Here is a 25,726-nt window from a genome sequence, read left to right as displayed (position 1 = left end):
AAGGGAGGGACTCTCAAGCAGACTCCCCACTGAGCGTGGAACCCCACATGGGGCTTCATGCAGGCTCTTCACAGGGCTGGGTCTCCCATCCCCGAGACCATGACCTGAGCCAAAACCAAGAGTCAGATGCTCCAACAACTGAGCCACCCAGGTGCCCCAAAACAGTTTCTTTAGTTCCTAAGAGTAAATATTTATTTTTCTAACTCTGAACTGGGACTGTTACTATCTTGTAAAAGACAGCATTTATTGACCCAAACCTCAGCTTTTTATATTTTGTTCTGAATTTGAAAAGTTTCCCTCTTTTTCCTTCTTGGTTTCACATTTATCAGCACGTTCTTTGATTTTCCTGCAGGAAATCTTTATTTCACCAATGCTTTTCTGTCTGAAACACTGATAGAAGTTCTGCGGATCAACACCACTTACCGCCGTATTCTCCTTAAAGCCACTGCAGATAGGCCCAGGGATATTGTTGTAGACCCCAAGCATAGATACCTCTTCTGGGCTGACTATGGGCCGAGCCCAAAGATTGAACGTTCTTTCCTTGATTGTACCAATCGAACTGTGCTTGTATCAGAAGGCATTGTCACCCCACGGGGTTTGGCAGTAGACCATAGCAATGGCTACGTTTATTGGGTTGATGATTCTTTAGATATAATTGCAAGGATTGGTATTGAGGCACAGCAATCTGAAGTGATTCGTTATGGCAGTCGTTACCCAACTCCTTTTGCCATCACTGTTTTTGGAAATTCTATCATATGGGTAGACAGGAATTTAAAAAAAATATTCCAAGCCAGCAAGGAACCAGATGACAGTGAGCCACCAACAGTGATAAGGGACAATCTCAAGTGGCTGAGAGATGTGACCGTCTTTGACAAGAGTGTTCAGCCTCGGTCACCAGCTGAGGTCAACAACAACCCTTGCTTGGAAAATAATGGTGGATGCACCCATTTCTGCTTTGCTTTGCCTGGACTGAACACCCCAAAATGTGGCTGTGCCTTTGGAACCCTAGAAGGTGATGGCAAGAGCTGTGCCATTGCAACAGAAAATTTTCTCATCTTTGCCTTGGAGAATACCTTGAGAAGCTTACACTTGGACCCTGGGGCTCATAGCCCACCTTTTGAAGAAATACGTGTGGAAAGAATTGCTGTAGACCTGGCCTATGATGGCATAACTAACAGAATCTACTTCACACAATCTTTAGGATCTGGAAATGGTCAGATTTCGTATGTCAATCTAAATTCAGGGACCAGGTCTCCTACGACCATTATTTCAGGTAAGGGCACTCCAGGAGCAGCTTCTCTTGGAAGTTGATGCAACATAATCAACACATGTGTTTGACCCAGAGATTCTAAAATGGCTTTGAGACTCTTAATGCCTTTGTGTGTGTTTGTTGGTATATATCCAGGTAGAGGGACTCCTGAGGGCATTGCCTTTGACTGGATCAATAGAAGAATATATTATAGTGACTACAGCAACCAGACAATTTACTCCATGGCTGAGGATGGTTCTCAGCGCACTGTGATTGCCCATGTTTCAAAGCCAAGAGCAATTGTATTAGATCCTTGCCGAGGGTATGCCATGGTCTTATTTATCATATTTCTCTATGTTTATTTCTGGAAGGGTTGGGGCCTGAAATTGTGTTATGTCCATAGCCAATATTTTACGGGCTTGAAACTCTGTAGCTATATGTTCAAAAGTGAAAAAACACAAGCAGTTTTGAATGGGAAGTAACTCTTGTTGTTGCTAGAAAGGTTGGCTTTTGGGCAAGTTGTGTAGATGAGAATGGAGTGGGTTTCATTTGCCATATTAAATGTGAGATTTTGCAGTTGAAGAAGGCTGCCATTCTTAACTAAAAGGTATTATGATCCTTGTGAATTAATTACAACTCCATTTGGATGACTAGGTACATGTACTGGACTGACTGGGGTACTAATGCCAAAATTGAGAGAGCTACACTGGGAGGAAATTTCCGGGTACCTATTGTGAACAGCAGCCTGGTCTGGCCCAATGGGCTCACTCTGGATCATGAGAATGACCTTCTCTACTGGGCAGATGCCAGTCTGTAAGTTCTTTCATTCCTCTGTGGGTGCTGATAAGAAGAGTTCTTGCTTTCACTTTCAGAGGAGGGATTTGCATAACATGATAAAATTATAATATGCCAAATGGAAATGGCCAAAATGTAGAATCACAGTTTTATGAACTGAATTCTAGCTTGGTAGATTTACCTGTCAAAATTGATCCATCATGAGATTGAATAAGAACTAGAAGGCATCTAAGGATACATTACTAGATGAGTTAATTTCAGTTATAATTACAAATGTAATCACTCAATTTATAATCTCCAGGCCCCATCTAAACTATCAGAAAATTAACTACCAGAAAATGTGGACAACTTTTAAATGCACATTGGTACTAAGTTTTCTCTCGGCTTTATTTAGCCTTCAGTTAAAAACATTTTCCTTTAGTCTTTGTCTATTGGTCATCTTCTCAAATAGATTTTTCTTAGCCAATTTAAGAGTATTTTCCTTACAAACTTCTGTTGACTCTAATTTCTCATGTATCTTCTTTAAGTAGCCCTCAGATTACTCACATTCCAATCATCTTAATGGAATAGTTGGAAAGATGAGAGGATTTCATTTATTATTGCTGGTGTCTACATGTCAGGAATCTCAACTTAACTTTGCTTATTTTCTTAAGATTGTGATTTCTGCTTGTGACACTAAGCACCTAATGATCCCATCTTTTATCCTCTCATTTGGAAGCAAGCAGTGATATTTAGTGTCTAAATTTGGATCATTATAGGTAAATATCTCCAAGTACCGGGTAAATGACAAATCGAGAAGGTCATTAAGGAGGTGGGAGGAAAAAAGTAATTCACATTTTATTGAGACTACTGTGTGCTAAACACTGAGTTCCGTGCAATGTGTGTATTTCATAATCTCCTGTTTCTAATTTTGGCCTGGTTCCCTTTCTAGGATAACTTACAGGTTATATTAATACTTGGAAATCAGTGATTTATGTAGGCCATATTGTAAAGAAAGTTGGGGACTTGTGAAAAGAAGTGGTTAGGCCCAGGCATTGGGCTGCCATTTGAGGTGCTTATTCTTCTTGAATTCCAGCATTTTCTTTTATTTTAGGCAGAAGATTGAACGCAGCACTCTAATCGGCACGCAGCGTGAGGTCATTGTCTATACAGTCTTTCATCCTTTTAGCTTGACTGTCTATGACCAGTATATTTATTGGACTGACTGGAGCACGAGAAGAATTTATCGAGCTAACAAATATGATGGGTCAGGTCAGATGGCAATGACCGTGAATTTTCCCTCCCCGCCTAATGGTATTCGTGTTGCTGTGAAGAATCCTCAGCAACAGTGTAGCAATCCTTGCAGCGAGTTTAATGGAGGCTGCAGCCATATTTGTGCACCAGGTAAGACATTGCCAATGAAGACTGAATCATGTAGGGTAATAATGATAATGATTGGTAGGGAAGGTTGAGGGGATATTCAGCTCCAAGAGGGGTAGAAAAAATCCAAGTTCTCCTTGCTTTCAGGATAATTCATAAAATAGATTTGGGGATTTGTAGGTTTAGAGGAAGACTTTGACAGATTTCTTTTCCATTTAATGTGGAGCGCTCCCATCAGGCTTGATGGGAGTAGAAAGAAAGATGGGGTCTTTGGATGCCAAACTTAGTGACTTGGATAGAAATTCCATCAAAGAGCTTACCTCCCTTAAGAAGGGATCTAGTTCTTCCACTTAGGAGGTACTGTTTATAGTCTGAAGTATTTCTGATCATACTTGAAAGTGTGATTCTATGTATCCCATAGTGTGGTTTATAGATAGCAACAGATTCGCAGAAAGATGTATCTTTTGATGCTGTTGTTTTACAGATGTTCCTAAGAAGGGAGGATCATTTCTATTGTTTCAGTGTAGGCAAGAGCTAGTTGTTAATGATTAGGGTAAATTAGCCACATTTATTGGACTTGGTGGTGGTTCTTCATGGACAAATGACGCAGAATGTAGTTGAGAGGCTGATGGGAAGAGTTTCTATGGCTTGCCTTACAGTGCCTTTACTATAGAAATATTGCCACTGCTATTCTGGAAGAGAGAATATGAATGGGTGCTCCACAGATGTTTTGCTTTTTGGGCCAACTTTTTTTTTTCCCCAGGTCCAAACGGTGCTGAGTGCCAGTGTCCACATGAGGGCCACTGGTATCTGGCCAACAATAAAAAGCATTGCATCGTGGACAATGGTACACGGTGTGACAATTCCAAGTTCACATGCCTCAATGGACACTGCATCTCGGAACAATGGAAATGCGACAACGATAATGACTGTGGTGATGGCAGTGATGAGTTGGAAAGTGTCTGTGGTGAGTTGGATTCCTGGAGTTTTTGTTAGGCTATAAACTTGTCTTTATGCCAAGTGTTTGGTACAGAGTCCTGCTGTGTGTGAATAGCTGTGAATTTTGTGCCTAAATGTCCTGTTAGAACTGAAAACATTTAGTCCAAGAACACAGACTGTTAAATCCCATATAAGCTGATGTACATGCCAGGGATTAGTGTTGATGCTTTATTAGAAAGTACCTCTGTAGTGGTTAAGAGCAAAGGGGCTGGATTAAAATCCTAGCTCTTCCCTTTATAATCTGTGCAGCCTCAGGAAAGTGACCTAACCTATCTGAGCCTCCGACACCTCATCTGTTAGATGGAGATATTCCTAGGATTTTTGTGAGGAGTGAGAGAAGCAATACATAAAAATCACAGCATGGGGATTGGTGCATGTCAAGCATGACTTAGCATGGAACTGGGAGCTCTATTCGATGATTGTTATCATTTTATTAATTTTCATAGCAGAAGGATCATTAGTAATTTACTGAAATCATTCAGTATTCAGCTTCCATCTGGATGGGGTGAGTCAAACACTAGAAATTAGCTACATTTTTCCAATAGACTATAGGAGCTAAGAGTTTGATTTTCCCCAAAGACATTGTATTTGAATGCTTTTCTGGGATTGGGGTAAAATTTTAAATTGAGATGGTAGAGGAAGCGAAGCGACTCCAACATTTGCTTAAAGTACCTAATTTGCCTAAGAAAAGTATACAACATATTTTGTTTGATCTAATTTAAAGTTTATTTCACTTTGCACGCAGTCCGTTTTGCAGCCATTTTTGCTTTAGAAGGTAACCTCAAAGAATCCATTTTATTTGATTGTACTTTTTTAGAAACTAGGATGATGCTCTGTGATCGGGAACTCTCTTCAATGTTTTTTCCTCCTTGTAGCATTTCACACCTGCCACCCGACAGCCTTCACCTGTGCCAATGGGCGATGTGTCCAGTATCATTATCGCTGTGACCACTACAATGACTGTGGTGACAACAGTGATGAGGCAGGGTGCCTGTTCAGGGACTGTAATGCCACTGTGGAGTTTACCTGTGGTAATAAAAGGTGCATTCCTCTTCAGTTTGTCTGCAATGGCATCAACAACTGCCATGATAATGATACCTCAGATGAGAAAAATTGCTGTAAGTTCATCAAGGACTTATTCTGCTTTGTGGGTCTGAACTCTCTTTGTTTGCTTATTTGTTTTGGGTTTTGTGTGTGTGTGTGTGTTTTGTTTTGTTTGGAGTCTCTTTCACCTCTTGGGAGATAGTTTTTATGTAGAAACAAAGGCTTTCTACAAAAAAAAAAAGAACCCTAAGTATTCATCTAGAATATAAGTTTCATTTTATTATATTCTGCTAAATGGTTTTGTAAAAACAAATCTAATATATCTAATTAATTCACCTAAATTTATGGACCCACATGACCATTGAATATTTTAATCTCGACTATTTTATCCTTGGTTTATTTATCTGCCAGATTAAAAACTCACTTGACAAAATTTTTGATTGTTTTAAGACTTTACCAGTAGTTGCTGACAAAAACTATTGTCTAAATGTGATATGGTTAATCTTTGTTCTGCACAAAGCTAAAATGATTTCTTTCTTTCATTTTTCTGGTAAATTGTTTTATTGATTTTTCCAAAATTTCTGGGATTTGCTATTTAGCATGTAGGGAAAAGAGAAGAGCAGTGTGTAAATTCAAATACATTTCAGTTTGGATATATCTACTTGCTCTGCTGCTTTTGTAGGTAGAGTTACATACAATATTTCTTCGGCTATGCATTTTAAAAGAACTCCTTCTTATGGAAAATTTCAAACATACACCAAAGTACAAAGAATAGTAAAATATATCCATTATCCAACTCCAACGTTGGTTTATCAATAAATGATGAGTCTGTTTCATCCATTTCCCCTGACTCCCCTTCCTTTGAATACTAGAAAGCAGCTCTCAGACATGCATGTCATTTATGAAGACATTTTGACAACTGACCATCATGCGGTAATGATGTCTGGCAAGACTGACAGTACTTACTTGACTACTGAGTCCATATTCAAATCTTACAGTTATTCCCCAAATATCTTTATGCAGTTGTTTTGTTCAGATTAGCATTCAGGCAAGGTCTACACATTGGTTTTGATGATTATAACTCTGTAATCTCTTTAATGCCTCAGCAGTGCCCCCCCTTTTTTTCCAATGCCATTGATTTGTCCTGTGGAATTTCCCACACTCTGGATTTGACTAATTTCTTAATTGAGCCATTTATTTTGTCCCTCTTATTTCCCATTAACTGGAATTTGTACCTAGTGGTCTGATTACATTAGGTTTAATTATTTGGGTAAGGATTATAGAGGGCACAGATTGCATGGAGCACTGGGTGTGGTGAAAAAAAATGATGAATACTGTTATGCCGAAAATAAATAAAAAATAAATTAAAAAAAAAAAAAGAATTCTCCATAGGTGGAGCTGTGTATTTGCTCTTGCATCACATCATGAAGCATGTAATACTTAGTTGTTCACTTTAATGATAAAGTTAATTAGTAGATTTAGAAGTCAGCCTAAATCTTCCCTTAAGAACATCCCATCAACCTGCTCCCCAGTGGTTTTAGCATACATGGATGGTTGTTCTATAAATCCATTATTTCTGTAAGGGTTACAAAATAGGCATTTAAAAATTCTGTTATTTCTTCTACATGTATTAGGTAACGTTCCATAAAGAAGAAATTTTCCTGATCAGCTATTTTGTTACCCTGAAGTACAATTCTGTAGGAGAAATGGCTTAATTCCTTTCCTTTGTCAGTTTTCAGAGTAATGAATTGGTGACCAGTGAGCACTAATTTTTTGTCTTGTTTTGCTTTTAGTATTAGACTGATGAATTTCTACGTATTTGATGACTTTTAGTGCAGTAAAGTCATTTAGTGTTTCTGGTGGTCAACTTCCCTCTCTTAGGCCAGTGGGAGTGCTAAGTTGGCTTTTCTGTTATGGCCCATTTGGTCCATTTCCTGTCTCAGACCTTTTGGAAAGGGGAACTTGTTCCTTTTGCGGATTTAGAGATTACCACAGTGTCTGGTTGACCATTTCTATTTGGCTCTCATTGCTTCCAGCACTTTTCAGTGTACAGAGCTAGGAAATAGAATTTTTAAGGAAAAAAGTTTATATTGGTCTTTCCCATTTTAATTTAAGATTACAACTTCTTTAGATTTTATAATCCTATCTCTTGCATGCTTAAAATATGCAATGACATAATGATGACATTAACACAAATGCTTATTTGCTTTATTCTACCGTAATTTCAAAATGCCTATAGTTTCAAAATAACCACACAAGTAATACTACTACCAGTAAATTTACTAGTGATAATTTAAGATTTTTAAGTCCCTCTTGTTCTTAGATTATGTCCTGCTATGTAGTACTGGTTTTAAAGTCACTTGAATTCTTTATTTATTTATTTTTATTTTCAGCATAACAGTATTCATTGTTTTTGTACCACACCCAGTGCTCCATGCAATCTGTGCCCTCTCTGATACCCACCACCTGGTTCCCCCAACCTCCCACCCCCCGCCCCTTTAAACCCCTCAGATTGTTTTTCAGAGTCCATAGTCTCTCATGGTTCACCTCCCCTTCCAATTTCCCCCAACTCCCTTCTCCTCTCTAACTCCCCTTGTCCTCCATGCTATTTGTTATGCTTCACAAATAAGTGAAACCATATGATAATTGACACTGTCTGCGTGACTTACTTCACTCAGTGTAATCTCTTCCAGTCCTGTCCATGTTGCTACTCCAATGTTTATAGCAGCAGTGGCCATGGTCGCCAAACTGTGGAAAGAACCAAGATGCCCTTCAGTGGACGAATGGATAAGGAAGATGTGGTCCATATATACTATGGAGTATTATGCCTCCATTTTTTTTTTTAATTGTTGTGCTATTAACTTGATGTAGTACTTGCTTCTGTTACTATTTCCAAATTTTAGGAATTGCTTTCCTTTTCCCATTTTTTAATTTCATTGTTTACATTTATACAAAATAATATAAAATAATACGTGGTTCTGTGGTCAAAATTATATGATGAGGTATATTCACAGCAGTCTTCCCTCCTTTTTTTCCCCATTTTCTCCAGTTTTCTCCATTCCACTCACTCTGATCTATTCTCAATCTATCCAGAGGTGTGACAACTGTCATTTTATTTTTTCATTATTTTTTTTGACACTAGCTGAAAGAGAGCTTTTTATTACTTTTTATGTACAGAAACTTCAACAGCATCGAGTCCTTTAACCTTTGCCTTTTCTAGCTTTGCAATGGATTTTGGACCCAGGTCATTGCTTCTCCATTGACCATGGATGTCATCGTAGCTGTCATTGTCATTGGTTCTGATAGCTTCCACTAGCTTAGCCAGAGCTCCTTAGTCATCTCCGTTAATCGGTGTGAAAGTGACAGTGATGCAGGTCTTCTATGCACCAGATGCCCAGCCTGGCCTTCCCTTGATAATGCGGAAGGGAGCGCCCATCCTACAGTACAGAGCAGGCAAGAAGACAGCCAGCTCAGTGGGATCCACAGCATGTTCAGTCACTACCAGCTGAGCCGCCTTGTTTTATACCAAGGGTGGTGACAGTATTAACCCCAACTTGAAGGAGCTGCTTAGTGGGGACATCCCCTTTGCCAGCAGCTGTCTCTCAGCCTGGGCCAACGGTCTCTGCTGCTTCTCTTGCTTTGTCCCTGGTCGGTATTTATGGGCCAACTTAAGTGGTGGAGAAGCTCTGTGGCTGTCCAAAGCCTGCATGAGGTGATTAATTGTGGGAGGTGCTTCTAGATGTTCACTGAGAATAGCCCTTTGCCACTGTGGCCAGGTGTAGCCAGGCCATTTGACAGAGTTAGTGAGGTCCCTTTAGGGCTACATGTCCTGTCCGATGCAAGAAATCTTGGGCCTTTTCTCAGATGGAAGACTGACCACCATCTTGGCTTCCTGCTTCTTTAGAATAGAAGGGGCTGGGACTACCTTCTTCCCATAGCCTTCTTTCCTTTCAACATCTTGGAAGCCTGGAGATTCATTATTGTTTTTTAACATAAGCATCTCTCTCTGTTGTTACACACACAAACATACTGTTTTTTTCTCACACAAAAGATAGTCTGTGGTTTTTTTGAATCTTGCTTTCTTTATGTTAACAACATGTGCTGGAGATCATACCATCATTCCTTACCAGTGTTTAGAGATCTTCATTCCTTTTTATAGCTACGTATTAACCCATTGTGTGGATACACTATAGTTTATTTAACTAAGTGTTGAGACTCTTGTTGGTGCTATTAAATAATTAAAATGGATGACTTAAACTACAAAGTAAGCATACCCCCCCCCCCCCCCCCGATCAGCTGGAAATACCTCTTTCTACTTTAGAAGCGATGGTAGGAAATGAATGTTGTGGATGATGCCTTTGTGAGAGCTTTAAACATGCTTCCCTTCTGGTGTTTTGAGTCTAGTAGCTCTGTTAGCATGGACATTTTTAATGTTGTGTGTATGGCGTGGATCTGTTCCAAATGTTTCTCTTTTATCTTTTCAAAGCTGATCGCACCTGCCAGCCCGGCTATGTAAAATGTCAGACGACAAACATTTGCATTCCTCATTTTTACTTGTGTGATGATGACAATGACTGTGGAGACATGAGTGATGAAAGCCCTATTTTCTGTGGTAAGACAGCCAGGCTGTTCTTCTGTGGTTCAGGGATGCCTATCTGGAGCTAAAGGTCTTTGGGCTACTAGTCCGCTCAAGTTGACTGAATCGGTAGATGGAGTAGGCAGTTACTTTAGTATGTGATTGGAAGAGTGTAAGCAGCCCCTATCTCTGTTCTCTGGATGGATCCCCTACTCCAAATATTTCTTCAGAGACTTGCTGTGGTCCCTGACTTTTTATAATTGCAGAGCCATTTCTCCCAGAGTCAAGGGCCTTTTGTCTTCAGGAACCCCAGGCAGAATGTGCTGGTCAAGCCCTTACATTTGCTCTTCATTTGATTATAGTTACTATTTAGTAACTGCAAGAATTTTTGTATCTTTTTAATATGCTTGAATTTCAGAAAACTTTATTTCATTTTCAGTCAAGCATTTTCCTGTATTTATAGATCAGATCAGGAGGCCTTTCTTAAGCTCAGTAACTTTGAGTCTATTAGTGTAATAGGTGCATAATTAAAGAATTTAGTAATTATCACCAGAGGAAGGTATAGGCCAAGAGCAGGCATCGGTTGTAATAACAGCTGCAGGAAGAAGCAGTATTCAAGATGTAGCCATCAGAATGGGACATATAGATTAGAGACAGCACTGACCTTTCAGGGGCCTCTGCTTCCTGATCAGTTTTACCCCTGGCAAATCATCTGATATCTTGGGCCAAAGCAAGGGGCCTTGCAGACCAGAAGAATTGTAAGACCTGTTTCTGGTTTATACTACCCACATAACAGTTTAGAAAATACATCTGATCAGGGTTACGTGAATTAATCAACGATCAAACATAGGTAGAGTCAGTTTTACTCAAATAAAGATCCCATAAGAATGAATAAGAGCACAACTTTCTTTTTAGAACCATGTGTGCGGAGCTCAGATACGGTTATATTTTGTTTTTGCTTTTCATACTATTTCCATAGAATTAATCCAATTTTAGGTTACTGCAGACAACATAGAGCCAAATCTTCTTATCCATAACTTGTGGTTTCCTGTATGAAAGAGATATTTCTTAGATATTTCTAACAAATACAATTTATTGTTGGGTTTCTAGAATCTAGAAAGAGAAATTCTGGAAAACTGAAACAGTACTGTTAGCCTTCTCTCCCTGCACCCCCATCCCTTCCTCCCCAGACAAATCTTATATAAAACCCTTTTCCAGGTCTCAGCCTTCCTTCCCTGGCACCAGTTACCTAGTTCAGAGCTGTGGGCAGATGGTTAAGGTTGACGGGAACAAGCTTGTATTTTACTCCTGGGTTTTACCTCCATCCTCAGCTTCTCACACGTGCAGCAGTGATGAGTTTGCCTGCACATCTGGACGTTGTATCCCGAGACACTGGTACTGTGACGAGGAAAGAGATTGTCCTGATGGCTCTGATGAACCTGCCACTTGTGGTAAGAGAGCAAGCAAGCAAGCATGCCAAGTGTTACGATGCAGTGAGAGAAACTCACTGCTTCCAAGTACAGTCTAGGACCAGAGTTGCCTACTGTTTGCGCTCTCTGCTCCTGCTTTCAGCTAAGAGGGTGAAACCACTCAGCAGAGAGTCTTTAAAAACCTGTTAGTGTGAGGAGGGATCAGCATATAGAGGCTGCTGACTGATGTCCATGAAATGAAATTATGTTGGTGATGCACCTAATACTGTGCCTGGCATGTAGAACTCAATTAATTTTAATTGACTGTGAATTGGGATTTCTGAATTTGGTTCAGTTGTAGCCCACAAGGCTGTGGGAGGATCCAAAAGAGACTAGAATGATTGTATCCAAAGGGAAGAGGCATATTATGGCACACATCCTCCTCCTGGTCTGGGTGCCAGCTTATGAGGTAAGGTCCCATGGCCATCTGAGTTTCCCAAGAAGTTATAGAGCCCCTCTGGTTGTATTCCTGGAGGCACTTCTACCTATTTGTATTTGGAGGATGCTGTTAACCTTTACAAGTTCTAATCTATATCCATGCACATTTTAAAAAATGTAATGGTCATTGCTTTTTTTATCTGTTAATAAATCATTCTGCAGACTACAGCCATGGCCAGCTGCCTGGCTTTATAAAGTTTTATTAGAAGGCAGCGACATACTGTCTGTGGCTGCTATGTGCTACAGTGGCAGTATCAGGTAGGTGTGACAGAGAACGTTTGTCCTATAAGCCTAAAATATTTGCTATCTGGTAAAAAGAAAGTTTGCTGATCTTTGTTACACAGTCTACATACTTGTTTTTAATGGCAGTATAGTATTCCATCAAGTGGTTATATTTGAGTGAATTGCCTCAATTTTAACCACTTGAATGGTTTTTATTCCCCCGTTGTTACAATCCAATCGTCTACAATACAGTCATCATATATAAAACTTTTTATTTGGGGGGTGTTTTCTTAGTACCGTTTTTGTAGTTTTATAGATGAATTCAGACTATTTTCTGTCCCTGTTCTCTCTCAGGAGAGTGGTATCTGAAGCTCTTTTCCAAGTTCTTTTTCCCCCAACACTGAAAGTTTTGTGGAAAGCAAAGAATATGTAGAGTTTTGAGGATCTTAATATAAATACATAACTGTGAGTAGAATAGTGTTAGGGAATGATTCAGACATGTGAATGATGGGTTCGAAAGTACGAAGAGTAAGTATACTTTCTGAACTTCTCTATGGGAACCAGAGTCAGTAAGTGGTACCAACTGCATGTCATATTTATGAATACATTCTCATAATATGTTAAGAGTATTACAAGTCATAAGGTGTATACAAAAAAGCAAAATTTCCATTTTCTCAGCCTTCTCTAATCTCACTCCCCAGAGATAATCACTGCAAAGGGTGAGTGTGAATTCTCCTTACCTTTTGCTGTATATTTTCATATATAATTTTTAAAACACAAATAGAGATCTTACTATGCATATTTTTCTGCAGCTTTGCCCCTTTCAGCTTAACTGCACCTTGTCAGCTTGTTAGTGAACACAGATCTACTCATTCCTTGGCACTGCTAAATATTACTCTGAAGTGTGGGTGGCCCAAGTGTCTTTTCCTTTGCCTAAGTGATGGATGTTTAGCTTATTTTCATTTTTTTCACTATGAAAAGTAATCCTGGGGTGAACACCTATTTATAAATTTTATTTATTTATTTATTTATTTGAACATCCTTTTAGAAACCTCTTTGTGCATATGTGGGAAGATTCTTCTGGGCTAAATTTCTAAAAGTGGTGTTTTTATGTCAGAGCGGCTTTGTCTCTTAAAAAAGCTATGGTGATGTACACTCCTTTCTTAGCAGCTAATTTTCTTTTGCCTTAGGTTAATTTTGAGGGGACCCTGTGTGTATGGGCCTATGGCAAATAGTTGATAAGGACATGTAGGTTTATGATGAAAGAATTTGAGGCAGTGATGACTAATTTAAAGCATAGCGTGTCTTATCAGTTAAAATCAACAAACATTTATTGAATGCTTATGTTCTAAGTACTTTGGGGCCCACGTTGGGCTTATATTCTGGTGAGGGGACACAGGCAGCAAAACAGATAAGTAAATTATATAGCATGTTGAAAGGTGGTAAGTCCTATGGAGAAAAGCAGAAAAAGAGAACAGTAAAATGGAGATCAGGCATGCTGGGGGGATAGTCTACATCAAATAAAATGTTCTGGGATGAAAAGTAGACTTAAAAATGGAATGTGTGAAGTAGTAGTTTATATCCTCTTGGGAAAAGACTGTTAATTCTCTATCATACCTGTAAGGAAATAGCAAATCACATCCTAGTAACAAAAAATAGTGAGGGCTTTCCACCATCAATCAACTGCTTTAGTTGCAGACCATTGGTCACTGGTATTGGTCTCCTTGGAGGACCCAGCAGAGCTGTACATAGCTAGGTAATGCTCTCCTCGGGTTTTTTAGACAGCCCATGTGATAGCAGGCTTCTTCTAAAATTTTTTAGACTGCAGACCACTTTCTTTCCCTGAGACTTTTTTTTTTTTAATCTTTTCTCAGAGTACCATGAAGCAACATGCTTAAGTAATGAGTTCAAGTGTGACAGTGGGAGGTGCATTCGAAGTGAATGGATCTGTGACGGAGATAATGACTGTGGGGACATGAGTGATGAGGATGAAAGGCACCACTGTGGTAAGAGAAACCATTTGTTCCTCTGCAGAGTTACCTTCTAAGGAAACTCAGGAGATTGGTTTTGTGTCTTTGGAGAGTATGACTGGTAGATTCCTCTTTAATTGAGTGCATGCTGATAAATTGTTACCTTTATTTTTCCACTCTGAAATTGTTGGAGAGCATCTACTTAAATGCCTTAAAATGATAGAAAATGATTTTAATGTTTATTGTCTTTCTCTTGCATTTAGCGATGGAAATAATGTCTTAAACTTCTTGAGCAGATAAAGAGAACTCAATTGGCCAATCTTACTAGCAGCCTTAAACAGTGTAGCAATTAACTGTGCCTCAAATTTCATTGATTACCTTGTTGCTATTATTTTGAGGAGTGGGTAGTGGGAGGGTTATTTCTTTTGTGTAACAGACCATGGAACACCATTTTCCATTACCGATAGAACATGGAACTCTTTTAACTGTGATGTCTTAGAAGAGTATCTTTTCATGATCAGCAATGAAAACAATGGCTCCCTGATGTTTGCATTTCATTGCAACCCCATATGTCATTGACGTTGGTGGCTGTCTATAGTTCCATGTGTACTCCATCCATTGAAATGGGCAGTTGGCAGCTGCACAAACATAGACTATAGCATGTACTTCTCCCATCTCACCTCACCAAGACACCCCCTCTTTTTCTCCCATTCATTCACAGGGTGATTGGATAAAATGCCGGTTCTTTTATTCTGCAGGCATTAATGATGATGTGTTAGCATCTCTTCTCTTTCCTGACAGTGTCAGGGTTTCTGACAAGTCTTGGTGATATATTCTATTCCTATATATGCTTATTCTACTTGGGTGGTAGCTGTAATATAGTTGAAAAAGCCTAAATTTGGAGGAGAAAGACCTATGTGTAAAGCACTAGGTCATCAGAAAGTTCTATGACTTGGAGTCATCTAGTTTGAGCTCCAATTTTTATCTGTAGAACTGGCATAAAAATACCTATCTCATACTGTGTTTTTGTGCGTACACTTTATAAACCAAACATTTTTACCAAGTATGAGGCATTTTTGGTACACAAATAACAAAATGGGAGTAGGTTTCTGAAGCTCTAAGGGAAAAGTATTATTTTACATAAATTTATGGTAAACTAAATGAGATGCTTTATTATGTTTTATTTCTTCTGAAAAAAAATCCAAGGTCTAGAGCAATTAAAAAGGAAATTTGAAGGTATTTTTTTATTATACTCTGTTACATGAAAGCGATGTGACTTGTCCACCTGTTGTACTCCACTTTCCTTTCATCCCTCTCACTAGTACGTAACGTAAAGCAAGGGGAATGGTTCAGAATGAATTTGACTACTGGAATAAGTTTTCATGTGGTTTCTGTTTCTTGTGTGCTTTGGTTTCAGACAGCCACAGCTGCTCAAGTTCTGAGTTTCTCTGTGCAAATAATGAGCCTCCAGCCAGGAAGTGCATTCCCCAGTCTTGGGTCTGTGATGGTGATGCGGATTGTACGGATGGCTATGATGAGCATCAGAATTGCACCAGGAGGTCTTGCTCTGGCAGTGATTTCACCTGTAGTAATGGATTGTGTGTTCCACACTCATACAGGTGAATTGGGGCTTCAGATTTTCCAGTAACCTCAGATATACAGAGGGGCAGGGCTAACATCCATTAGGCATGGTGGCCACAATGCCTAAGATCATAGTACTTTTAGTGGCCCATGAAAATGTTTGGATTCCTTTTAAAATCAAAAGAAAAAAAGGAAAGTTTAGATCAAAGAAAGTATTCTAATGTGTAAGATTAATATATCTGCCTTTATCCCAATGTGATCATTAAATATAATTTTTAATAAGCTCCTGGAGGAGGGAACCCATGACGGTAAAAAGGCTTATGGCTCATGAAAGGCGCAATGTAACCTTGGCGCGAGGGCCAGGGAAATAAATGAGGTGAGCTTAATAGAAGAAAACTCTTTCTTAAAAAAGTAGGTGAAATCTTGGTTTTGCACTTGGAGTAGAGGCAAGGGTACAAGATACTTGATTTCCTTCTCTTTGCTGTAAGAAAAAGAACAGTACAGGCATGATCATGAACAGAGCTTGGCACTTAGGCTTAGAGCCAGTGAGACATTGGGGAGAAGCAGGTGAGGTGAGCTGAGAATGCATGTTCTAGCTAAGAGATGTGAATGCTGTTCTGCAGTGCACAGGAGTGTGTTTTGGTTTTTTTTTTTTTTTAAGATTTTTATTTATTTACTTGACAGACAGAGATCACAAATAGGCAGATAGACAGAGAGGGAGGGAGGGAAGCAGGTTTCCCACTGAGCAGAGAGCCTGATGCAGGGCTCCATCCTAGGACCCTGGGATCATGACCTGAGCTGAAGGCCGAGGCTTTAACGCACTGAGCCACCCAGACGCCCCATGCTGTTCTATTTTGAGAGAAGTGGAAATCTGGATTTTCATATTAAATACTCTGATTTTATTTATTTTTATAATTTTTTTTGAGGAGGGTGGAGGAGGGGAAGAGGAAAGAGCAGAGGGAGAGGGAGAGAGAGAATCTTAAGCAGGCTCCATGCTCAGCTCAGAGCCTGATGCAGGACTCAGTCTCACAACCCGGAGATTGCCGCTTCCAGTCGGCGACAGGAGAAGAATTAGGCACAGACAACTCAGCTGCAAGAGATTGGGAGCAGGGGACAACAGTTGAAAAGGACGGCTACCACGAGCAACTCCACAGTCTCACTTCTATTGGATAGAAACAATAGCCAACAGAAGGACGGATGAAAGTCAAAACGTTAGTCACATGTCTTGGCAGACTAGCAAGGAGGAGGGTAAGGTTTATAGTTAACCAAGCACCTTCGAAGGACTCATCTAACTCTCACAGGGCGCTTCTGGGAAGAGAAAGGAGCGATAAGGGAAAAGGGAAGCAGGTGGTTTTCGTTCCACCCTGAGCTGACCGGGCCTTCCCGGGTGCTCGGCTTCCCTGAAGCAGGCGGCCTTCCGTCCTGAGTGAGCCGGGCATCCCCAGGTGCCCAGCTTCACGGTCGTATATCGTCCTTCTCCCCAAAGACCTGTTGCCAGTCTATGTATTTCTTAAGGCCATCTCTAAATGTGCTTGGCAACTAGTAAAATCCTCCAGGCGCTACAGTTTAAGTAACATTGTTCCGAGGGGCAGCGGCAGGAGATCGTGACCTGAGCTGAAATCGAGAGTCGCAGGTGCTTAACCAACTGAGCCACCCAGGTGCCCCCAAATTCCCTGATTTTAAATGCTGGAAGCAAAATGTAAAATTCTAAGAACACTGTGGGTCAGATCTTATGCACAGCCTGCCAGTTTTGGGGACCCCTCCTGTAATAATCTGTTGCTTGATTTCTTACTGTTTTCTCCAAATGGGCCATTCCAAAGGTTTATCTTTTTTTTTTTTTTTTTTTTTTTTTTTTTTTTTTTTTGGTGGCCCACCTTCTCGCTATCCCCACTGGGCAAATTTTTGGGGTATGTAGGGAAACTGAGAAGAAAAAGGATATGATTCCCTCAATCCTGATGGATTAGGGGCATAGTAAGAACACTAACAAAAGGAGGGGAGCCCAGGAGGGAGTTTGATAGGGTGGGATTTGCTGAGGTGAAAATGTGTATGAGGCACTTGGACACACAGAACTGGAGCTGAGAAGAGCACATGCCAAGGACTGTGAAAGGACATACATGTAGACTGAGAGCAACAAGAACTGTCAGCTTATGGCCTGCTAAGGAAGGACATGGAAAAGCTATAGGAAGCAGGCTCGAATTCGGAGCAGCTGAGCTTCTTAGACCCTTGGCTGAGGGCCAGGCAGCCTCTCCACAGGTCCTGAGGGCTGGAATCTGGTTGGTGCAGAGCGTTGTTTTCACGGTGGTACTCCTGAGGAAGCCAGAGAAGGTTATGTCATGTTCTGTGAATGCTGCAGCAGGCACAGGGACTTGGCATTAGGACCAGAAATGGTAGTGAGGAAGCCCAAGAAGACACTGCTGTTGGTGGTAGTATTAGCACCCCGAAGTCACTCAGGAGACAGCTTTTGTAGTGAAATCGTATTTCACTCTGCTTTGTCTGTATTTAACCGATGGGGATGTGTTCTGTAGATCAGTTTTTCAGAAGGGAAGGTGAATAAACCCTTACCGGTATATTCTCCCTCCTTGCTCAAGAGTTCTGGCATGCTCAACTGTCATTTGTTCTGAATTCAGGAAATATTTAGTCCATCAGTCTGAGATATATTCTGGAAACCTAGCCTTATAGTCTACGAAAGAGATTTCTGTCAGTTCTTAATGTTCATCAGATTCTAGATTTTGTCTACTTCCTTTCTGAGCTCGCTCTTCACAATCCCATGATCAGTGTGATCTTGTAGCGGACTTACCCCTGTCCTACCAAACCTTTACTGATTCTTTCTTTTTTTCCTCTTTTCTACACTCCCTTCTACCTTCCTTCCCCTTTCTCTCATCCTAGTATTTTGTTTGGTGTCGGCTGAGCTTTCAGAACTGCTTTAGCCAAGGGCGATGACAGAACAGAAAAAATACTGCTTCTCTGTAAACCTGAGCTACAGGCTCTAAACTAACTCCCGATTCTGTTTGCTTGGGGGCGCCACTAGCTGCTAATAAGAGACCTGTTCATGTGCACTTTTGCTTGCTTGGCACAATGTGTTTTCCCCTGTTTGAGAGATGGTCAAGGGGATCATTTTTCCTTTCGACTTTTTTCTTCCTAGCTCATTACTGATGCTGCCGAGGAATCTGGATAAGACTGAGTTGTGAGCCGTTTGCTGGAATAGTAATGTTCAATTATGTCCAAAAACCTTCTGATTTACTTTACAAACTGACTTTTTTTTTTTTTTTTCTTCCTTTTGAGTTGGATCTAAGCTAGAGGAAAAGAAAGCGTTTCTGTTTCAGATCATTTGGAAATGAGTTAAGCAGCTCCTGGGAGAACAAATGGGGCTGAACCAGCTTGCTCTGATCACAACTTTCTTTACTATTACACACACACATTTTGTTCTAAGTCACTTAGCCAGTGCCCTAGGTTTATGGATGGCATTGCTCGTTAGTGACCTGACCATAGATCAGTTATAAAACTGACCACATTCAGCTTTGGTACCTTGACGTCTTCTAATGCTAAGCCTCTAGGCCCTATGCCCTCCTTGGTAAATCCTTTTATGAATTGTCAAGCACGAGCTTTGCCAATCCCTATCCAAGGTGCTTTTATACTTAATTCCTTGCTTGTGAATTCCATGATTCCTTTATGCTTATGTTTTGTTACTGGCAGCAGGAACCCCTTCAGTAATCATAACTTGCCAGGGATTTTGGAATAATGTAGAAAAGAGATAGCAGTCTGGCTTACAGAACTTCAGGGAACCTTATTGTCTTTGTGATGCCTGGGAATGTTAGGTCCCCAAATAGGACTAGGAAGTGCCTTGTTCCTTTGCCCATAGCCATGCTGTTCTGCTGGTTCTCCGTCTTTCCAGCACCATGACTACTCACAGCTCATGGTGGGTGGCAGGGTATTACGATTAAAAGTGGAAGGAACAGGACAATGTAAACACTACTCCGAGCGGAAGATACATACATGTTCTTGGAGGACACATAGTGATCTTCCCATGTATAATACATGTTCATTTGGATGTGGGCACTTCTGTCATCTGGCTGCCCAGGAATTTGCCTGTGCCCATAAGTCATCTCATTGTCTCATGAACAGATCTGATGAACACCAGAACTATGTGTTTATGTTTAATTTGTTGACTGCTTAAAAAATGAATGCAGTTATTTTTAATATCTCTAGATTGCCATTTCTAATGGTAGCCACCAGCACCTGGAGAGATCATATGGAATGCTAAATATTAGATTCTTCTGGAGCTGGAGATTGGTGGGGTAGATAGCGATTCCAGGAGAGGGGGAACTAAGGACATGGGTCACCTTGTGACTGAAATGGTCGGCCTGACATTCAGGTAGACAGAGGAGGAAGCAAGGCCCTGAGCGTGTGATAGTTGGGACTTGTCAGCCTCTCCAGGAGTGGTACTGGTCTCATCACACAGGTGTGACTGGCGCAATGACTGTGGGGACTACAGCGATGAGAGGGACTGCTCCTACCCCACCTGCAGCGAGAACAAGTTCACCTGTCAGAACGGGATGTGCATTTATAAGCAGTATATGTGTGATGGGGAGAACGACTGTGGTGATGGGTCTGACGAGCTGGAGCACCTGTGCCACACTCCAGAGACCACGTGCCCCCCTCATCAGTTCAAGTGTGACAATGGGAACTGCATCGATATGGTGAAAATCTGCAACCGCCTAGATGACTGTTTGGACAACAGTGATGAGAAAGGATGTGGTGAGTATAACAGAGGATTTGGGAAAAGGAAAACCGGGGAACTGAATGTGATTTCTCAACACTTCATGACTCACCAGGACTTTTCCAGTTGTCCTCTAAGTAGAATGTTACCAGAAAATGACTATTGCTTGTCTTTGTTCTTTTTATCAAAAGGCAAGCATTTCTTAGTATATGAAGTTAGTACACAAACATTTTTAGGCTAACTCATCAGTTAGGCAGTCATTACAGAAAATAGAAGATGAGTAGATTCATACCATTAGTAACTAACACCATTGTTAAGCAGGACAATCACTTTGAACCCTTGAAACGACTTCTCTGAGCTCTCCCTCTACTAGGATTCCTTCCCCTGTTCATTTTCATCTTCAGGTGATGGGAGAGTTTTAAACTCCCTCTCACTCCAACTTTCATGGGTAAACCAGTTGGGCATTTATAAAACATAATTACTAGGAACATACTCTCTTCCCTATGTAGATAGTTTCTGGGTGAGCTTGGCCTGTGTCACAGGACCAGCCAGAAGGACACCCAGTGGACTGCTGGGTGGCTCATCCTATCTTGTGGGAGCCAAATGTATGCATCTCCTCCAGCTCTGTGTCCAGTGAGGTCACTCTGGTAACCTGAAATTGGCCATGGTATGAGAGTCACATGGCCAAAATGGAAGATGCTACAAATTACAGCATCTCCCTGCCCCCGAGATCTGTTTTACCAGCACACCACTGGCCAGCCGCTTTTCTTCAGCTCTACTTTCTTCTCTCTCCTGCCATGTTATTGGTTACAAGGAGATTGGCAGGTATAGGATTAGAAGTCAGATATAAGCTTGTTCATTATATTAGTTGTTAAAACCACTGGTGAAGGATTAAGTTGGGGAGGAAGTTGAGAAATAGGGAATTTTGAGTATCTCTGGCTTTTAGAAAACCCTTATTGTCTGTATTCTTTTAGCATGTTTCATTAATAAATAGGCTGTCTAGAGGGAAGCTTGACTTTGGACCACTCTGGTGGGTATATTGTGGACATTTTAGCATCTTTAATACCTGTCTTTTACTTACAGGCGTTAACGAGTGCATTGACCCTTGGCTCAGTGGCTGTGACCAAAACTGCACGGACACCCTCACCAGTTTCTATTGTTCTTGTCTTCCTGGTTACAAGCTTCTGGCTGACAAACGGAGTTGCAATGACATTAATGAATGCAAGGAGACACCCTTTGTCTGTAGTCAGATGTGTGAGAATGTAATGGGCTCCTACATCTGTAAGTGTGCCCCAGGCTACATCCGAGAACCAGACGGAAAGAGCTGCCGGCAGAACAGTAACATCGAGCCCTATCTCATTTTTAGCAACCGTTACTATTTGAGAAATCTCACTACAGATGGCCATTTTTACTCCCTCATTTTGCAAGGACTGGGCAATGCTGTGGCCCTCGATTTTGACCGAGTAGAAAAGAGATTGTATTGGATTGATACGGAGAAAAAAGTCATTGAGAGAATGTTTCTGAATAAGACAAACAGGGAGACAATCATAAATCACAGACTACCAGCTGCAGAAAGTCTGGCTGTGGACTGGGTGGCCAGGTAAGAAAACACTGAGGAACTCTCTAAAAGTTGAAATGGTTTTAAAAAGAATATTATAACCAATAGAGAATCGAATCTAAGCTTGTGGCCATAATTCAGAGTTCCTTCATGCAGTCTCAATAATTCACTTAGACAAGTCTGTTTCCTTGGCTCTACCATTTAAACTGTGGTTCACAACACTTAATGCCTCTCCATTCCACATCCCTGCTCCTCTAAGCCCTTACATTGCCTGGGAAGGATGCTTATGCTGCATTAAGAAAGTAAAGCCAGAATCCTTGTGTGAGGTGTGGCCCCAGAATTCCCTATGTGACAGCCCCTTTAAAGTGGGAATTATAGCTCACTCTTGAATCTTCCGCCTCTTTGCAGGGAAGTCCATTTCCTGTTTCCCCCACTGATTTCTTAGGGGAAGTGCCTTCTAACAGTTGGCTTTGGGATTCCACTGTAGCTTGGATAGGAAGTTCAGTGAGTATACTATATACTGTTTCCCAAGCAAAACGTCTGTCGTCGTAACTCCTGGCTTTCCATTTCAGAAAGCTCTACTGGGTGGATGCCTACCTGAATTGCCTCTCTGTCTCTGACCTTGATGGTCGATACCGCCGCAAGTTGGCTGAGCACTGTGTGGATGACAACAATACCTTCTGCTTTGATCATCCCAGAGGAATTGTCCTTCACCCGCGATACGGGTATTGTCTCCCTGTAATCCTGGGCTCTTCTCTCATGCCCATATTCTGCCTCTGTCACCAAAAAGGCTGTTGACATAGTTATCTCAAGGCCAGTATCTTGCTGGGATTTGTCTTCTCCTCTTCCTAACTGGTAAATGGTTTAGTTGTAATGGGTAGAAGCATGGCATCCTCAAATGATATTCATCAGCTCTTCTGTTTTCTTTGCCATGACACACCATTTCACTTTTCAGGTCACCTGTTTTGGCTGCATGCAGAGAAATTAGTTAAAAACAAAAAAACAAAAAACAACCCACCTTTACTGGACTCTACATGTCAAATCCACTGAAATGCCCAGTTAATCATGTTCATTCTTGAGCATTTTCTATACATCATCCCCTTTTAGATTATTTTGTCATTTTTTTTTTCCATTCTGAGAGAGTGTGTAGAATTCTGATTGGAGAAGAGTTACGTCTTTTGGCTTTTTTAACTTCAGGGACTGACCCTTTGTGTTTCCTCCAATAGGCATGTCTACTGGGCAGACTGGGCTGACCGAGCCTACATTGGGAGAGTAGGCATGGATGGAAGGAATAAGTCTGTGATTATCTCTACCAAGATAGAGTGGCCCAATGGCATCACCATTGATTACACCAATGATCTACTCTACTGGGCAGATGCCCACCTGGGTTACATTGAGTACGTAAATAGAACAGGATAAAGTGAACCAAGCAACTATTTATTCCAAATACTAGGACTTGTATTGCTAATGTGTTATTCCCATGTAGATTCTAACTGGTCTCTGTGTTAGAAGTCACTCTGAAGTCCTTTTCAACTAAAACTGCCTATAGGAAATACTGAGCTCTGTGGTTATGGTATAGTAGAAAGAGTATGAACGTTGAAGCCAGATCCATCAGGTTTTTGTCCTGGTGCTTTTACTTCTTTTTTATTATTTTCCTGTAGAGAATAGAGGTAGTAATCTCTCCTCTATTGCAGACAGCTTAGCCTCTTCAACTCATCTTAATTTCCTTGTCCTCCTTTTAAACTGTTCATTTCTAAAATTGAGATCTAATTGTCCTGTAACATTGGCCATGAAGGTCTTGAAGTTTTCCTATGGCTTCTATAAGTTCACATAAATTGTCATTTTTGGACAGCCTTTTTAATTTTTTATGGCTAGCATCAAATTTCTTAGCTGCTAGCTCTCTCCACTTCCTTTTTGGATTTTAGGGTCTAGTCTAAAATTGTAAAATATTAAAATACCAGTATTTTGACATAGACTCATAGAATGAGTGAGATATTGGAATTGGAAGGACTGGAAATCTGGCCGTGGATGCTCTGTGATACCTTGAAATCAGAAAACCTCCTCTGGAATTTTAATTGTCTGGAAAAGTATTCAGCAATAGAGCCTAGGGCATGATTAATAATAAATGTGCTGCCACAGTAAGCAGAGTGAAGCCTGCAGGCCTGTACTCTATCTGAGTTGGCATATTCCTCGCATGTGACACCAAGAATCTTGGTATTTCCTAAGAACAGCTTCTCCTCAGAAATGTTCATGAAAAGGCAAAATTCCAGCTTTGTATTGCCCTCCTCTAATTTCTTCCAGTGACTTAGGAAACAAAAATGGTGTCCCAGGGATGTTGAATGGAGAACATTAATGGGAGAGGCTATAAGCCTCTAAGAGCTGAACCAGCTGTATCTCCAGCAGAGCAGCTGTGGTTAGGAATTAAGAGATGGTTGAACAACTGTGGCTATTACAATTCTTTGAGCATGGCTTTTTCAATTTTTGCATGTTTCATTTAGTCCAAAATATGTTTTAAGCTTAGCTTTTGTTTTAAATAGAGTCTAGGAATTTGGGGGAGGATCTTGGCTGTAGGTACCCTGAGAAGGTAGAATTTTATTAATTGATTTGTCCGTGCATCTGTCCTTAATGTGATTGGAAGAAAGATTAGCTTGACTGAGTGACTCTTCTTCTGCTCCAGGTACTCTGATTTGGAGGGCCGCCATCGGCACACGGTATATGACGGAACGCTGTCTCACCCCTTTGCTATTACCATTTTTGAAGATACTATTTATTGGACCGATTGGAATACAAGGACAGTTGAAAAGGGAAACAAATATGATGGATCAGATAGGGTTGTGCTGGTGAACACAACACACAAACCATTTGACATCCGCGTATATCATCCATACAGGCAGCCAATTGGTGAGTGTGTGGAAGTTTGGCCCAGTTGCTTTAGCTTCTCCGCATGCCGTTCTTATTTCTTTAAGAGTAAACATGATGATTTACAAAGAGAATGTTGTTAATGTGGTAATGTTTTCTACGAAACATATGGGAAAACCTGCTTATAACTTTTTTTCCCCCTTAACACCTGGTTTACTCTTAAAGATCAATCTGGGTTTTCATTTTTGATAAGAATTAACAGTTGTTGTGTTGCTGTATTTTCTGAGCTGAAGTGACTGAAGTATTTTAAAGTGGGCCAAACCAGTCAGAATGGCTAAAATAAAACCTGTAGAAACAATAAGTGTTGATGAGGATGTGGAGAAAGGGGAACCCTCTTACACTGTTGGTGGGAATGCAAACTGGTACAGCCATGTTGAAAACAGGATGGAGGTTCCTCAGAAACTTAAAAATAGAACTATGACCCAGAAATTGCTTTACTAGGTATTTATCCAAAGGATACAAACAGTGATTCAAAGTGGCACCTGAACCCCAGTGTTAATAGAAGCAATAGCCGAACTACAGAAAAAGTCCAGGTGTTCATTGACAGATAAATGGATAAAGATGTATATATACACAATGGAATGTTACTCAGCCATCAAAAAGAAAGAAACTTTGCCATTTGCAAAGATGTAGATAGAACCACAGGGTATTATGCTAAACAAAATAAATCAGAGACAAATATCATGTGATTTCACTCGTATGTGGAATTTAAGATACAGATGAACAAAGGGTAAGGGTTAGAAAAATAAAATAAGATGAAATGAGAGAGAGACACAAACCATAAGAGATGCTGAACGCTAGGAAACACACTGAGGGTTGCTGAAGCAGGG

At 40.6% G+C, this 25,726-nt stretch overlaps 1 protein-coding gene and 1 pseudogene across 2 annotated transcripts in view; one reads left to right on the top strand and one right to left on the bottom strand.

Annotated features, from left to right (window-relative positions):
* Nucleotides 1–25,726, top strand: part of LRP2 (LDL receptor related protein 2) — a 201,900-nt gene that overhangs the window by 132,990 nt on the left and 43,184 nt on the right. For both annotated transcript variants that reach the window (XM_032355866.1, XM_032355865.1), the window contains exons 39-53: nt 353–1,273; nt 1,406–1,571; nt 1,904–2,062; nt 3,138–3,427; nt 4,167–4,370; nt 5,278–5,520; nt 9,933–10,058; nt 11,354–11,473; nt 14,026–14,157; nt 15,539–15,740; nt 20,162–20,457; nt 21,503–22,019; nt 22,550–22,702; nt 23,204–23,374; nt 24,655–24,878. In XM_032355866.1, the coding sequence (XP_032211757.1) occupies nt 353–1,273; nt 1,406–1,571; nt 1,904–2,062; nt 3,138–3,427; nt 4,167–4,370; nt 5,278–5,520; nt 9,933–10,058; nt 11,354–11,473; nt 14,026–14,157; nt 15,539–15,740; nt 20,162–20,457; nt 21,503–22,019; nt 22,550–22,702; nt 23,204–23,374; nt 24,655–24,878 (3,924 nt within the window). The remainder of the gene's footprint in view (nt 1–352; nt 1,274–1,405; nt 1,572–1,903; nt 2,063–3,137; nt 3,428–4,166; nt 4,371–5,277; nt 5,521–9,932; nt 10,059–11,353; nt 11,474–14,025; nt 14,158–15,538; nt 15,741–20,161; nt 20,458–21,502; nt 22,020–22,549; nt 22,703–23,203; nt 23,375–24,654; nt 24,879–25,726) is intronic.
* Nucleotides 8,607–9,446, bottom strand: LOC116596851 (annotated as a pseudogene).

Source organism: Mustela erminea, chromosome 8 (genome assembly GCF_009829155.1).
Source record: "Mustela erminea isolate mMusErm1 chromosome 8, mMusErm1.Pri, whole genome shotgun sequence".
NCBI classification, from domain to species: domain Eukaryota; kingdom Metazoa; phylum Chordata; class Mammalia; order Carnivora; family Mustelidae; genus Mustela; species Mustela erminea.
The sequence above is the reverse complement of the archived record's forward strand: the minus strand, read 5'-3'. Positions and strand labels throughout refer to the sequence as shown.